Raw genomic sequence first — 12,756 nt, 5'->3', positions numbered from 1 at the left:
AGGGAAGACTTCAGGAATGAGTAGGCGTCAAGGAACTAAAAGGCACACAAGTGGGTCACATTTGGAATTTGAAAGTTAAAGAGAGACAAAGCTAGAAGGAGAAACAGTGAAAAATAAAAGTGTTTTTAAAAGGGAAAATATGTAAAAAGTAATATTCTACAATAAAAAGGAAGGTTTGTTTTGAATCCTAACTTTGCTAGATGGAAAATTTCGGGTTGTTGAGAATTAAAGTGACAGCATATATAAAACACTCAAGAAAAAAGAGTTAAATTACTTTTAAGCAGGAAACCAAAGGCAAATATTAAAATTATTACGGAGCAGGGGTAGGTAATTAGGGGGCAAGTATCAAGAAAAAATTGAATGGGAATTGGGTCAAAAGTAAATGTTATAGTTATGTATCTTGACACACTGATAAATGTTAAATTTGGGGAACTCTGTTTTCCTTTAATAAGCAAATGTCTGTCAGATATGGTAAAAATAACTTTCTTTATTGAGAATTGCCTTAACAACACTTGACAAAGTCCAGCTTTCATCAATGCAATAAACAATTGTTTGTTGTCCTTTATGATATAGATACATGACACTAGACCTCAAGCCCTTAAATACTTATGTTTTTTTCTTTTGTAATTTCTTATTATCTTATGTCACTTTAGTTTTTTTACTCAGCAAGTAAACATATATTATTAAAGGCAAAGACACAAGAGGTAAATTGAATATATTAATTAACTATGGACTTTATAAAACTATGTTAAAAAATACATACAAATCAAGGCCACAAAGAATTCTAAACTGTGTGGTAAATTAAAGAGAAATGAAGTAATTTTCTCTGGAAATGTTTGAATGAATAAAATGAGTAAAATAAACAATATCCTTTCCAAGATAACCTAAGTTATGTCCTCCAAAAGCTGGAAATGAGTGGTGGACTGCCAGGACCTCTTCCAGGTTTATGTTATCTATCTATCCAGTGGTTTTAAAATAGTTCTGCTCTTGCTCAATGTTATGACTTAAGGGAAAATATTCAGAAACTGCACTAATGCTTTGACAAATCAAAAGGAAAGCGTGCTCCTGAGGGTTTGCTTTAGTAGAATTATTCTTAACCACAAAATAATTCCGCTCAGAGCCGTCTCACTTCGGTCACAAATATTGGACCCTCAGGCATCATTCTTACCCCTCTACTCTTAGATATTTTAAATGGTAACTTCATGGTGTTACTGGTTCATCTTTGAATGGGAAGCATAAGGCTGATCAAAATGCAGAGTTGTTAATTTCTCATCTCTGTGCTTTGATCTCTGTATGGAAAGGGCAGCAGCATCAATAAGCATTTAATCTCTCAGAGTTGAGCAGTTTTCTGAAGTCCCAGCATTTGTGTGGGAGAAATATGTTTTGCTTTAGTTTATCTTCTAGGTACTAGGGGACAAAGACAAAGGTAAAGGGGCAATGAAAAAGTGATAAATAGAATAACAAAAGAAAAGAAACATGGATAGAGATTTAAAAAATGAAGTTTTCCAAATTTAGAGTGACTATTCCCAGAAGCCAGTAAGATTTTAGATAATAGTCTAGATAATGAAATGCAACATGAATAAAAGCAATTCAGATTGGAGCATAGCAGCTATGTCTTTTTTGAGCTTGTAAAATATGAATAGTATAAAGAAAGCAATTAGTTTTAACTACCTTTGGATAATTACATTTTACTACATTAAAGGATTAATAATCCACTTATTTTCCTCATAAAACTATAAAAGCAATGTTCCATTCTTAGTATAATTACCGCAGAGATATTAAGGTAAATTTGCCTTATTAATAATTATTTATCGTTTACAATTTCCAGGCAGTCCTTCCAGCACCTATAATTGGTAAGTTCATAAATGTTGTTGAAGAGGAAGTCGCCTTTATCTTCAGAAGAAAACATATTAAGGGTCCCTATTTCCTCAGAAGGAAGATGATATTTGGGTAAAACTTGACATAAGATTCTTTTGGAAAAGACTCTAAGACAACCAAGCTTTGTTTGTTCTAGGAATAACCAACCACTTGGAATGCCAGAGGTTAAGAATGAGCCAGAGGAATATGGAAGACCCATTCCTTGTTAGTACATTTGCTCAAAATAGTCTAATATCATAAGAAAACCTGCTGGTCAAACCATTCTCACAAATTCCTAGTTAGGAAGATTCCAGGCTGCTTCCTTGTCATCCAACCCTCAACCTCCACCACAACTATATATTGGTAGAAACTCTGAACATCATAGTTTAAAGAAACTGGGCTTCTCTAATCCAATCTTTCAATGTGGAGGTAAATGAAAGAAAATACAGGGTGTGGAAAAAGTAGGTTTATAGTTGTGAGTACATGAAACACAGTTTATTCTTGTATTATTATTTACTAGAGGCCCAGTACACAAAATTTGTGCACTCGGGGTGGGGGGGGTCCCCCAGCTTGCCCTGTGCCCTCTCACAGTGCGGGAGCCCGGTGATCTATTGCCTCAAAGAGGTAGGCCCTATCCACCAATCTGGGGCTTCTCAATGGATTGCCCCAAAGAGGTAGGCTGGAGCCGGGGGTCCTGCCTCCAGGCTGTGCAGAACCGTGGGACCCCCAGGCCTCACCACATAGAGCCACCGGGACCCGCCTCCACGTCACACATGCAGCATCAAGTCCTCGCCCACCTGTGCATGCCTGCTGCACACACAGTCTCTTTGTGATGGACTGTGACGGCGTGAGAGCATCACAGTGTGATGGCATGAGGGCATGACAATCATTTGCATATTAGCTCTTTATTATATAGGATTAGTTATTGCATTATTTTCCATACAAACAACTGTAAACCTACTTTTGCCCCACCCTGGATAGTGGTAAGAGCTCCGGATTTAAAGAACCACATCGTGGGTTTAAATCTAGACTCTTGACTTATTAGCTCTAGGATCTTGGATAAGTTGCAAAACTTCTCTACAGCCTTATTTCCTCCGACTGTAAAATAGAGGGTGGAGAGGAAGGGTACCCAAAGCCATAAAACCACTGCCAAGTATACAAAGTAAACAGGTCCAAGGGTCCTGGCACACACTAGGTGCTTGATTAATGCTAACTGGAGTTTGTACTTGAAATGACATTAAATAACAAAGTCGTGGCCAAACATCCAGAAAAGGAATCCAGGTCACCTAGCCATAAATCTAGGGCCATTTCACTAAGGTATTCCCATGAATCTACCTCAATATTAAGCAGTTTGAATAAGTGCTGATTTGAGTCTTATACATAGGTGGGCTTTGGTTTTTCTGAAATTCATTATTGTTTGTGTTCCTTAATAAACCTCGATATAAAATATCTAAATCAAGTATTAGTGTCTCAAAATGCATTCTAAAATCTCTCCATAATATTTAACCTAATGTGATTACTATTTCTATTTGATATTCAGAGTGGTAATGAGACATTCAATGTATAATTAAATAAAATATCATAGGAATACAATGCTTAACCCCCTTAATTTTATTGTGATCTCTTTTTTCTTTGTTCCATCATTCCAAATAATGGAGTCTTTTGGAATTAAAGACTAGCAGCAAGAGGTAAAGTATTGTAAAAACTAGACAATGGTAATCTAAATATTATGTCACTATGCCAAATCTCTAGTACAAACAACAAAGATTTAGGGAATTGTTATGTATACTGGTAGGTACATTTCCATATAATACTTTTCCCTTTTTAAAGAAACTGCAAATATATGTCTTACTGAGAAGAACAGCAAACTATAGATTTCAGTGCCACGGCTAGAACTGAACCAGTTCCAGCAGATGCAGACAATGCCACGTCTTTGTAAGCAGAATCTGGGAGTTGCCACATGAGCCAAAATAACCATTCGAGTCCAAGGACATTCCTTTTTCCTTTTGCAAAGAGATATTTTCCAAGGAAAATGAAATGGTGTTAAGCCAGTAAGAAAAAGCTGACCAGCCAAGACTTTTTCTCGTTTGTTTCCATGTATAACCATCCTGCCAGTTTCTCAGAAGACATGCTGACTTTTCCCTTACCTGCATTCTTTCTATTGTTACTCTCAGCCATTTTACTAAAAGTTACCATTCAGTTCCTCATTCTCTTTCCAAAATCACTCAACGTCATCCAGTTGCCAAACTCACCTCTGCCTCTTAGTCAAAATAACAGATAATAATGCATTTAGTTATTATAATCTGCAAAGCATTGTCCCAAATATTTCACATATATCTTTTTAAAATTTTATTTATTTATTTTAGAGAGAGGGAATGAGGGAGGGGAGGGAGAGAGAAGAAGTGTGTGTGTGTGTGTGTGTGTGTGAACATTGATTTGTTGTTCCCTTATTTATGCATTTATTGGTTGATTCTTGTATGTGTCCTGACCGGGGATCAAACCTGCAACCTTGGTGTGTCAGCATGAAGCTCTAACCAACTGAGCTACCTGGCCAGGGCCACATATATTATATCTTTTAATTCTCCAAACATCTGATGAGTAAAAGAATATTATTCACCTCCATTAAAAAAAGTTGAGTCCTACAAAAGTTAAGCAAATTTCCCAAGGTCCTAGAGCTAATGGTAGAGCTGCAACTTGAATCCAGACAAGAAATCTTAACCTCTATGCTATGGCCATCATTAGAGACTCCTTTCTCCACCAACATCAAAAAATATATATCTAACCACATATCCCAATAATTATTAGGATAAACTCTGCCCTCTAGCCCACATATCCTCCTTACTGGTCTCAAGAAGTCACTGAGGTCTCCATCTAGTCCTCTCCAATTATTCAACTGCTTCCCATCCTTCAGGATTAGGCCGTGTTCCCTGATGGTTCCTCCCAACTTTGATCTTTTTCATTTAGTTAATTCTGAAAGGGATTATCAGTAGAGCACAGTGGGAAGGACTGTGCATAAAATACCCGAATTTGAACCCTCGTTCTGTCACTTAAGGCCCATGTTACTCTGAATAACTTACACAAATTCATTCTCTTAGTTTGCATTCCTATAAAAAGCAGATGGTATAATGTCTTCCTTAGAAAGTTTGTTGAAATAAATGATATTGTAAAGAAAATGTTCATACACTCAGTTCATATACAATAAATTGCACAACTATTATCATTCTTATTCTTAGTTTCACTTTTTAAAGCATCTAACCATATACTTCTTTAAAATATAACAATTCAAATATAACAGTTTATCACAATTCCCAGGCCAAATAAAATTTGGCTTTAGAGAGAAAAATCATATTTTTCATTGTTGTGTTTTCTTTAGCTCCTAATGCTCCAATGCTGAGAACTGAAGTCCCTGGGGATGTGTTAAGTATGGCTGAATTAAATACTACAAGAGAATATACAGAGGGGAAAAAATACTAAACAAGCAGGAGGAATTCCATATAGAATTTTTTTTAACTTATTAAACAATTAATAAAATTAGCTATTTGAGGTTGACCTACTCTCCCATGTCTTATCTGGACTTAGAATAAAAGGTTCTGAACACTACAGAAGCCAGTCATAAATGAGGAAGGACAGATTCCGGCTAGAAGATAAAACAGAGACTTAGATCCTCCCTGTTTAAGTGTTGACCACAAAAAGACATAAACATACCTTGCCAGTTCTAAATCTATAGGTGAGTGGCTTCTGATAAGGAAAAAAAACTATTATAATTAGAAATACTGACTGTGTTGGGATTCAGTAGGGAGGGTGGCCCACTCTGGCAGGTCAGATAAGAAATCAACCTCAACTGATGGGTGCCTGTGGTTGAGGCAAGCATTGGTAAAAGGTATCTTAAAGGTGGAAGTGAACTTTTAGTGTCCTTGGTGAATAAGTGTCCATACTGAATAAGATGGAAAGAGCATAATCTATTCTTAGGCAGGGGGCCAATGGGAGAGCGTTGCTAGGATATGGTCATAATCCCCAGAGGGCTAGTGAAGAGTACCTAATTTAGGCCTGTGAATATCTTATCTTTGAAGTCCCCAGCACTGCCCCTTGTAAAACCCAACTGTTTTTTAAAAATGTGCTATTTTTCTAATATTTTATTGATTCCTATTTTGTTTAAATAGAAGATTTAAATATCTTCATAAAAACTCCAATTTTTACCAATGTTCACAGGAAAACCTTGGCAACAATTAAACATCTTTGCATAGCATAAGTGTCTAACGGTCATATTTCAAGTTTTATAGTTCTGTTTTTATGTAGGAATTGCAATGTCATTAGAAAAATTGAGTAATATTTATTAAAATTTAATTTAGGGAGATGATTAATTTAAAAAGTGTCCTTCTCAGAAGTCCCCAGAGAGAGGCTCCCCCGCCCCCATCTTATAAAAGAGTAAGAAATGGCCAAAATACTCAACAAAAATCTAACAGACATACTATTAATAATCTCCATTCTTTAATTGGCCTGAGGCTTGATGAAGATGTTCAGGCAAATTTTAGTAGTATCATAACTTGAAAAAAGAAGAAAAAGGGTGACATGAGATGCTTAAAGCCCCCATCCTAACCACGTCTACCAGCTCTGTCATTCAGCCACCACACTGGATTGGGAGTGGGTGGGAAGAGTGTAAAGCACAAGGACTCCAAAGTCAAAGGCCTGCTCTCTAAACATGGTTCCATAAGTTTCTCACTACGCATGCTTTTAAGCAAGTAGCAGCCTCCCTACATTTTACATAATATTAGTGCCGACCCACAAGTTTTTGTTCAAAGGATTAAGTTTATCTTTGAAATGTGACCAGAACAGTGCCTGGCACAGAGTAAGTGTTAGATAAATGTTAGATACAATAAAAATAGAACAAAGGGAAAAGGAGCAGTTGAAGGGAAAGGAAAGTGAGTGAGAGAGCCGGACTGTGGGCACTGGAAATTTTCGGAATGTGCGCCCTCTGAAGTGGTGAGATAAAGGAAATAAGAGACATTATTATCTCCCCAGCCCAATTCCACTTCCCTTCCTCTGAGTCCCCTACCCAGAACTACTATCAGCTTGTTTTCAAATCAACTACTTGACTTGTAAATTGATCATATTTAAGAATCATCTCCTTCCTGAGAGAAAAAATTATGCAGCCATGTTTTTTTCCAGGGGGATAGAAATTAGCATAGATTTACTCTTTAGTTTAAGTGGCCTAATAGGTAAAGATTCCCACAGATTATTTGGGGTGGTTTAGGCCAATATACTATGGATTCTTTTTAAGAATGTAATAACCTGGATCAGAATGATGATGGTTAGTGTTAATCACAATAAATTAAACATTAGTCCCTCAAAAGACACCTAGGTGCTTTCCTTTCTGCTTCTGAGAATTTATTAACTTTGGAATAGGCTTAGTTATTTGGGATTCGGGCTGTGCAAATGTAAATAATGGAAAAGTAGGCTGTTTGGCCTCCATCAAGATTTGGGGAAAGACAAACTATAAACAACCATAATTAGAGAGAATTCAGATGCTTAACAAAGCTGAGAGAATAAATAACTCCGATAAATAACTTTCAACAAAACCTTTTAAAAAACAGAGACTTATTAAGAAAAAAATTCCTGCTTTCAATTAGACAATTTTTAAAAAGATTTTTTAGAGACCTTTTAGGTTTAAAGAAAAAGTGAGAGGAAGGTGCAGAGATTTCCCATATACTTCCTGCCCCTCATAGGCATAGCCTCCCTATTATCAACAACTCTCCCCAAGGTGGTATATTTGTTACAATTGATGAATCTACAATGATACAGCATAATCACCCAAAGTCCGTAGTTTACATTAGGATTTACTCTTGGTATTGTGCATTCTATGGGTTTGGACAACTGTATAGTGACATATATCCATCATTATAGTATCACTGCCCTAAAAATCATGTCCTCTTCTTATGCATCCCTCCCTCCCAATCCCTGGCAACCAAGAGAAACACATCAATTGGTTGTCTCCTGCATGTCTCGCCCCGACCAGGGCCTGGGCTGGGAAGGAGCCAGCAACTGTTACATTAGGATTTACTCTTGGTATTGTGCATTCTATGGGTTTGGACAACTGTATAGTGACATATATCCATCATTATAGTATCACTGCCCTAAAAATCATGTCCTCTTCTTATGCATCCCTCCCTCCCAATCCCTGGCAACCACTGATCTTTTTACTGTCTTCATAGTTTTGCCTTTTCTAGAATGTCATATATTTGGAATCATACGGCATGTAGCCTTTTCAGGTTGGCTTATTTTGCTTAGTAATATGCATTCAAGGTTCCTCCATGTCTTTTTATGGATAACTTGTTTCATTTTAATGCTTAATAATATTCCAAGTTCATTTTATCCATTCACCTACTGAAGGCATCTTAGTTGCTGGGTGGTGAAGGCTTGAGGCAGGGCCTGGGCTGGGAAGGAGCCAGCAACTGAGGTATATGCCCTTGACCAGAATCTAACCTGAGACCCTTTGGTTTGCAGGCCAATGCTCTATCCACTGAGCCAAATCAGCTAGGGCTAAGTTTTGGTAATTATAAATAAAGTTGTTATAAACATTCATGTGCAGGTTTTCGTGTAGACATGTTTTCAATGCCTTTGGGTTAATACAAGGATCACAAATAGAAGATATGGTAAGAGTATGTTTCATTTGTAAGAAACAGACAAAGTCCCTTCCAAAGTGGCTGTACCATTTTGCATTCTCACCAGCAACGAATGAGGATTCCTGTTGCTCCATATCCTCAACAGCATTTGGTGCTATTAGTATTCTGGATTTGTCAGTTAGAATAGGTGTGCAGTGATATCTCAGTTAGACAACTTTCTCATCAGTTAACTGAAATATCAGAGCAGCATATCCCCCTAAATGTTGCTGTTCTTGTTTCTTATAAATTCCTCATCTTTTAGCTCATTCAGTAAAAAGTGATTTGTAAGTTGTAAGGCACTTCTTAGGGTACAGAGACAAATGTAGTCTAAGAGGAGGAAATATGTCAGCCTCCAGCTACTCTTGGCTGAAAGGTCTTGTTTAAAAGAGAGGGAGGCCCTAGGTTCCCAGAAGCCATCCTGTTGAGACCTCCACTGCACATGCTGGGATTCAACTGACTTGATTTGACTCTTGTCCCTTCATGGAAAGGTTGTTTTGTCCTGCACACCCAGCTGGCATAGTTGCTTCAAAGTAAGAAAATTTTCTCCAGCTCTATTAATTTCCAGCTCTATACCCCAAAAGGAAGTGGAGAACACAGCTTCTGCCTCTTACCAAGTCATCACTAATAAGAGAGATAATCTTCCCTTAACTGAAATACGTATCTTGAAAATGCTTACACTCATGTGAGAGAAAAATACAGAACATTTTATAGGTGCTCATCACTGGAATATTTTTATTTAAGTAATAAAAATTGTCACAGTTTATTTGCTAAATAGAGCAAATATGTATCTAACTTATGCCTAACAGTATACATTTAATATTAATAAAAATTAAATTTTATTTAATTTAATATTTGCAAGATAAATATTACTTTGTGTTATGTGCTGTCATTCTATATTTGATGTCTATAGTTTCTATTATACACAAAATTGTCAAAGAGACAATGAAGCTCTTAGAGATCTTTTTTTTTTTAAATATATTTTATTGAGTTTTACAGAGAGGAAAGGAGAGAGATAGAGAGTTAGAAACATCGATGAGAGAGAGACATCGACCAGCTGCCTCCTGCACACTCCCCACTGGGGATATGCCTGCAACCAAGGTACATGCCCTTGACCAGAATCGAACCTGGGACCCTTCAGTCCGCAGACCGACGCTCTATCCACTGAGCCAAACCGGTTTCGGCACTCTTAGAGATCTTTGTTTATCATTACCATCCACCCTCTTAATGCTTATTGTCACCAAATATTATTTATCACAAATTACTAAGTCTCTGCCTAACGTTGATAAATACTTATTATTGTATAATTTTCCCTTGCCCTGACTGAGTCCAATCTCCTCCCTTCAAAGTGTTCTCTGCCTCAAATTCTTCTAGGCCTGCCTAATAACTGACTAGCTATCCAATTTGGTCAATTCATTTGATTAAAGGCCATGTTAATATTCAATCCAATAAGATAAGCATCAATATATTTTACAGGCTCTCAATGCATATTTTAAAGGCCTTTAAAGAGTGATATGTGCATATTTCAGAAAATATCAATGATTATAGGGACTGTGACTTCAGTTAGGGGTCCTCTAGAACAGAACCCCAATTTATCCATGTAAGTGGTTCAGGTTTGATTACATTTGGTTTACTTGCTCTGCAATTTTTCACTATTGAAGTAGACAAACTGAAATATTACCTCCACAGCAACAGCTCCAGCTTTTCCTCGGTGAGGAATTTCATATGCCTCCACTTGCTGCTTTGTGAATCGTACTAGCTTTTGAGCTAGTTCCCTCCAGCCTTTTCCCAGCTTGACAGCTGAAGTCAGGAGCGCAGCCTCTTGGAGGATATGCGCTACTATCCCTTGGCAATCCATCTTCAGCAGGGCCTGCAGCGAGAATTACATGTCACAATTAAAAGCAACTAATGTGGGCTTTTCCCTAGAAATTCAATTTTTCATTACATAATCTAAAAACTGGCATCCTATTTTTCACCGCACATATATTTGAGTTTCCTAAATTTTAAAAAGTTGATTTACTTTTAAGCAAATCCAACTAGCAAAGTACAGAGGACACAGCTGGACCAAAATTAGAGGAGATTTAGGACTAACTCAGTGGCTAAATATAGGGCCTTGGGTAGACCACTTAACTAATATGTTTCTTAATATCTTTAACTGCAAAAGGAGGATGTTGAAGTAGACCAGTGATGGCGAACCTATGACACACGTGTCAGAAGTGACACGTGAACTCATTTTTTTGGTTGATTTTTCTTTGTTAAATGGCATTTAAATATATAAAATAAATATCAAAAATATAAATCTTTGTTTTACTATGGTTGCAAATATCAAAAAATTCCTCTATGTGACATGGCACCAGGGTTAAGTTAGGGCTTTTCAAAATGCTGACATGCTGAGCTCAAAAGGTTCGCCATCACTGAACTAGACACTTCTAAAGACATCCTGAGGTTCTAAGGGTCTATAGTTGATCAATTCAGGAATGATAATTCATTCTTCAAAAAATAATCCCTTTCCTTATCAGAGGATTGACTACAGTATTTCTCTGAGGAGCAAGCACATTGGTGCCAATAAACATTCTATTCTTCATTAAAATGTGATTTAAAATTCACAGAATTCTGCCATTGCATGCAAATGAGACACTACCACAACTTTGAACAAAGCTATTGATAATAATAACTTTAAAAAAATTATCCCTCTCCCTTCATCACTAGTGTAATTTTGCCTAATATAAACCATATTAAAGATAAAACATTCAGTCTTCTATAATGCAAAATGGAATATCATCAGACTCTTCCTTAATTATGCATCTAAGCCTTGTCAATCATTACACATTTCAAACAAGTCCATGAGTTTCTTTTTTGCCTTGAATATATTTTTAAAATATGGGATTAAATCTATCTACATTTCTTTTTTGTTCAAATAAGCAAAAAAAAAAAGTTGGGTGGCTCCTCATTATTTAATTGCACTTAAAAACATTGTCTATCATTATGAAACAATAAGTAAAAATGAATGACCAAGTAAGGTCACAGACGGTTCTTTCCCATGGAACCATTAGAAGGACTACCCATGGTCTTTATACTAGTACATAGTCCATAATTTATAGTGAGTATTCATAACTACAGGGAGAAGTAGTACTGAGCCAACAGGCCCCTAAGGTTCTTTTACTAAACTGAGGAGTGGGATTAGCAATGCTTATCTCAGTTTCTTGTTTCAAGGGGGAAAATCTGCACTTAGAATGCAAAACCCGAGTTTAAAGACCAGCTCCACATAGTACAGGACTTTAGGTAAATCTCAAAAGTATCTCTATTTAATGATTTTAAAAATAAATACACCATTAATAACACCCCCATCTAATTTCCTATAATCATTATGAAAGTTGAATGAGATGCTCAAGTACTTTGTAGAGTATCAAGTTGCAAGAATATAAGGACAGTCAGTCTCAATGTCTAGAGATGACTAAAGAGTTTAGAACCCACAATATCAGCTCCAATCCAGCTACCCCAAATTAGGATACAATCCAAGAAAAATGTATACTTATTTGCAAATTAAGTTTCAAGACGTGGCCTCTATACCATATTTTCCATCATCTCTGGTCAGACAACCACACCTAAGCCCCTTCCATTTGGAAATCCTGAAGCCTCCCCTGGGACACCCTGGGAGCTTTTAGCAACTACATTCTTGAATAAGCCCTCCACCAGCACTGTCTAGTTTGTCACCAAAGCTACTCATGATCATACATCAACACAGTCAGGTTTAAATTTTCAGACCATTTGGTCAATATTACATTTTTTGCCACTAAGTTCAACAAAGCAATTTTCAATTCAAATCTTCATGCAGTACATGAACTATGAGAGATAATGAGCTACTGCAAAATATATGTGCAGCTTTGACCTTGTAGATCAGCCAATGACTCTAAATGGCCCAGATTAAGTGATACTGCAGCACATCACCATAAAATTATACATTCAACTGCATAGGGGGCTTTTAAAATTTTACCCTTTCAGCATTACTGTAGAATCATCAAAATAATTGAAAGAGAAGAAATATTTTAAATATTCCTATTTCTTTATTACATACACTAGAGGCCCGGTGCACAAAAATTTGTGCACTCGGGGGAAATGGAGGGTCCCTCAGCCTGGCCTGTGCCCTCTCGCAGTCTGGGACCCCTCGGGAGATAACACCCTGCTGGCTTAGGCCTGCTCCCGGGTGGCAGAGGGCAGGCCCAATCCCTAGGTCAGCCCCTGG

General features: G+C 37.0%; 1 protein-coding gene across 2 annotated transcripts in view; it reads right to left on the bottom strand.

The window, feature by feature from the left end:
* MACC1 (metastasis associated in colon cancer 1) overlaps positions 1–12,756 on the bottom strand; it is a 59,335-nt gene that overhangs the window by 4,950 nt on the left and 41,629 nt on the right. For both annotated transcript variants that reach the window (XM_006779036.2, XM_015558209.1), the window contains exon 4: positions 10,195–10,383. In XM_006779036.2, coding sequence (XP_006779099.1) covers positions 10,195–10,383 — 189 coding nt within the window. The remainder of the gene's footprint in view (positions 1–10,194; positions 10,384–12,756) is intronic.

This window comes from Myotis davidii, unplaced genomic scaffold (assembly GCF_000327345.1).
Source record: "Myotis davidii unplaced genomic scaffold, ASM32734v1 scaffold168, whole genome shotgun sequence".
In the NCBI taxonomy this organism is placed as follows: domain Eukaryota; kingdom Metazoa; phylum Chordata; class Mammalia; order Chiroptera; family Vespertilionidae; genus Myotis; species Myotis davidii.
This window is presented reverse-complemented; position numbering and strand designations above follow the sequence as displayed.